Here is a 1,868-nt window from a genome sequence, read left to right as displayed (position 1 = left end):
ACTATACAATCAGAATGTTTAAGGAGCCAACTCCTCTATTATGTATGTAGTAGTAAAAAAATCAATACATATATTAAATTTGATTACACACATTTATAGAATATATTAACGCTCAGTCAAGGAGAAAAAAAAATGTAACAAAACAAGTAATGAAAAAGATTCTCTAAATACACAATGATGTAGGGATGGCAGTGCCAAAAAGAATGGAAGCATGAACAAAGGGATGATACAGCTATACATTTTTTCTATGTTCTTTCCTCACTGTATGTTCCTCAAGTCCCAAGAAATTGTGATTATGAACAGTGATGATGAATGTATAGTATAATATCAATATCTAAGGTCATTCTACAAGTGCAATGAAGAAACTGATATGATATTAACAGTATATATTACCACTGAATTATAAAAATAAAACAAATGTTCACTTATCAACCTAATTCAATGAACTTGTTTTAAAAAAAATGAGTAGAAACAAGTAATAAAAAATTTTGCAAAAAATTAGGTAAGATGTAAGGATGGCAATACCAAAAAGTATACAAACAAGGTAGGGATGAATACACAAAACAATACAAAAATCACTATATAATTTGCCAAATCTTTCCAGGAATAACTTTTATCTACAAGTACAAACTAAATGAATTCAGGTTTGAATAAAAGCATTTAAAATGAATAGTGCTATACACTCTTACAGTGGCTAATAACCATGAACTGTAAAATCGACACAGTACTTGTTTGTTACTATGTAGGAATTTTTGTATGGTTTTGTGTATTCATTCCTACTTCATACTTAATTTTTGAAAATTTTTTCTATTACTTACTATATTAACAACTAGCTGGAGTACCCAAGTTATGTAAATTAATGATTGATGAAAGGTTATCTTAGGATATGAAAAGTCACTTCCTTTATATGTAATTGTTAAAAATGCCCATAAAAACTGTAAAACATAAAATGTGAAACTGCAAATTTGCATGTATCTCAGCATGAACCCAACAAACCTTCATGCCAAATTTAGTGAAGGTCCATCAACAGGGGGTGAAGTAATAGTAAAATGTGCAAACACGTAATGCAAAGTTCAGAACTATTCAAACGAAGGCTTAATTTGTAGCACTAGGATCACTCATCACAAAAGTCGAAACTCAAAAGCTTAAAAGTTAAAAATTAAAAGATAATCCGTGAGTGGCAGGACGGTCTGTGAAATATATTTAAATGAAAATGTGTTATTAATCTTAACTAAACACACAAAACAAATGTAGGTAATGATGTACCTGAGGATAGATCTCATTTACTAATGTTTCAAAAGAAACATCCTTCCAAATTTTAACACTCGAACTTTCCATTCTCTCATGAACAACAAACGCTAACACTAGTACCACTAGTAACAGCCTCTGCGAGAAATAGACAACTAATTAAAAATATAACAAAACTATAAAGAATTTAAAAGTAAAATATTTTTCTCTCTCTATATTTTTTATCAGATGTTTTCCATATATCAAGTTGTACGTAGAAAATTATATTCCTAATATATATAGTAAAAATAAAGTCAATCAGCTCAATTTAAGTAACTCGTTAAAATGTACTGTTGAAATATTGTTACGACAGCGGAAGTCACGCGACGCTGGGAGCATGCGCGTTGGAGTTTCTAGAACGATCGTGACTTAGTAAGCAACCTCACGAATGCCCCAGCGTTTGCTAGACGCCCTCTATTTTAGTAAATTAGCCGAAGATAGATTGAAGAGAAATATTTGAGATAATTGAGTCAAGCGAGTGGTAGGCACCGTAAGTAAAATGTGTGAATCTCTGTGAATTATAGCGTGTGCTTATAAAAGTAGTTAAGTTTAAAGTGACTGTGGAAAATAAATGTATTACA

At 30.7% G+C, this 1,868-nt stretch overlaps 1 protein-coding gene across 3 annotated transcripts in view; it reads right to left on the bottom strand.

The window, feature by feature from the left end:
* Nucleotides 1-1,421, bottom strand: part of LOC106469166 (tRNA wybutosine-synthesizing protein 5-like) — a 25,201-nt gene extending 23,780 nt beyond the window's left edge. The window contains exon 1 of one of the 3 annotated variants that reach the window (XM_013929631.2): nt 1,267-1,421. In XM_013929631.2, coding sequence (XP_013785085.1) covers nt 1,267-1,338 — 72 coding nt within the window. In that variant the 5' untranslated portion in view covers nt 1,339-1,421. Of the gene's footprint in view, nt 1-996; nt 1,196-1,266 lie in introns of those variants that run through there. The other 2 variants (XM_022397603.1, XM_022397604.1) reach the window with 2 other exon arrangements.
* Between the last annotated feature and the right edge of the window lie 447 nt (nt 1,422-1,868).

The sequence above is a fragment of the Limulus polyphemus genome, unplaced genomic scaffold, assembly GCF_000517525.1.
Source record: "Limulus polyphemus unplaced genomic scaffold, Limulus_polyphemus-2.1.2 Scaffold3333, whole genome shotgun sequence".
Lineage (NCBI taxonomy): Eukaryota > Metazoa > Arthropoda > Merostomata > Xiphosura > Limulidae > Limulus > Limulus polyphemus.
Note: the sequence above shows the minus strand (reverse complement) of the source record. Positions and strands in the feature narration are given on the sequence as shown.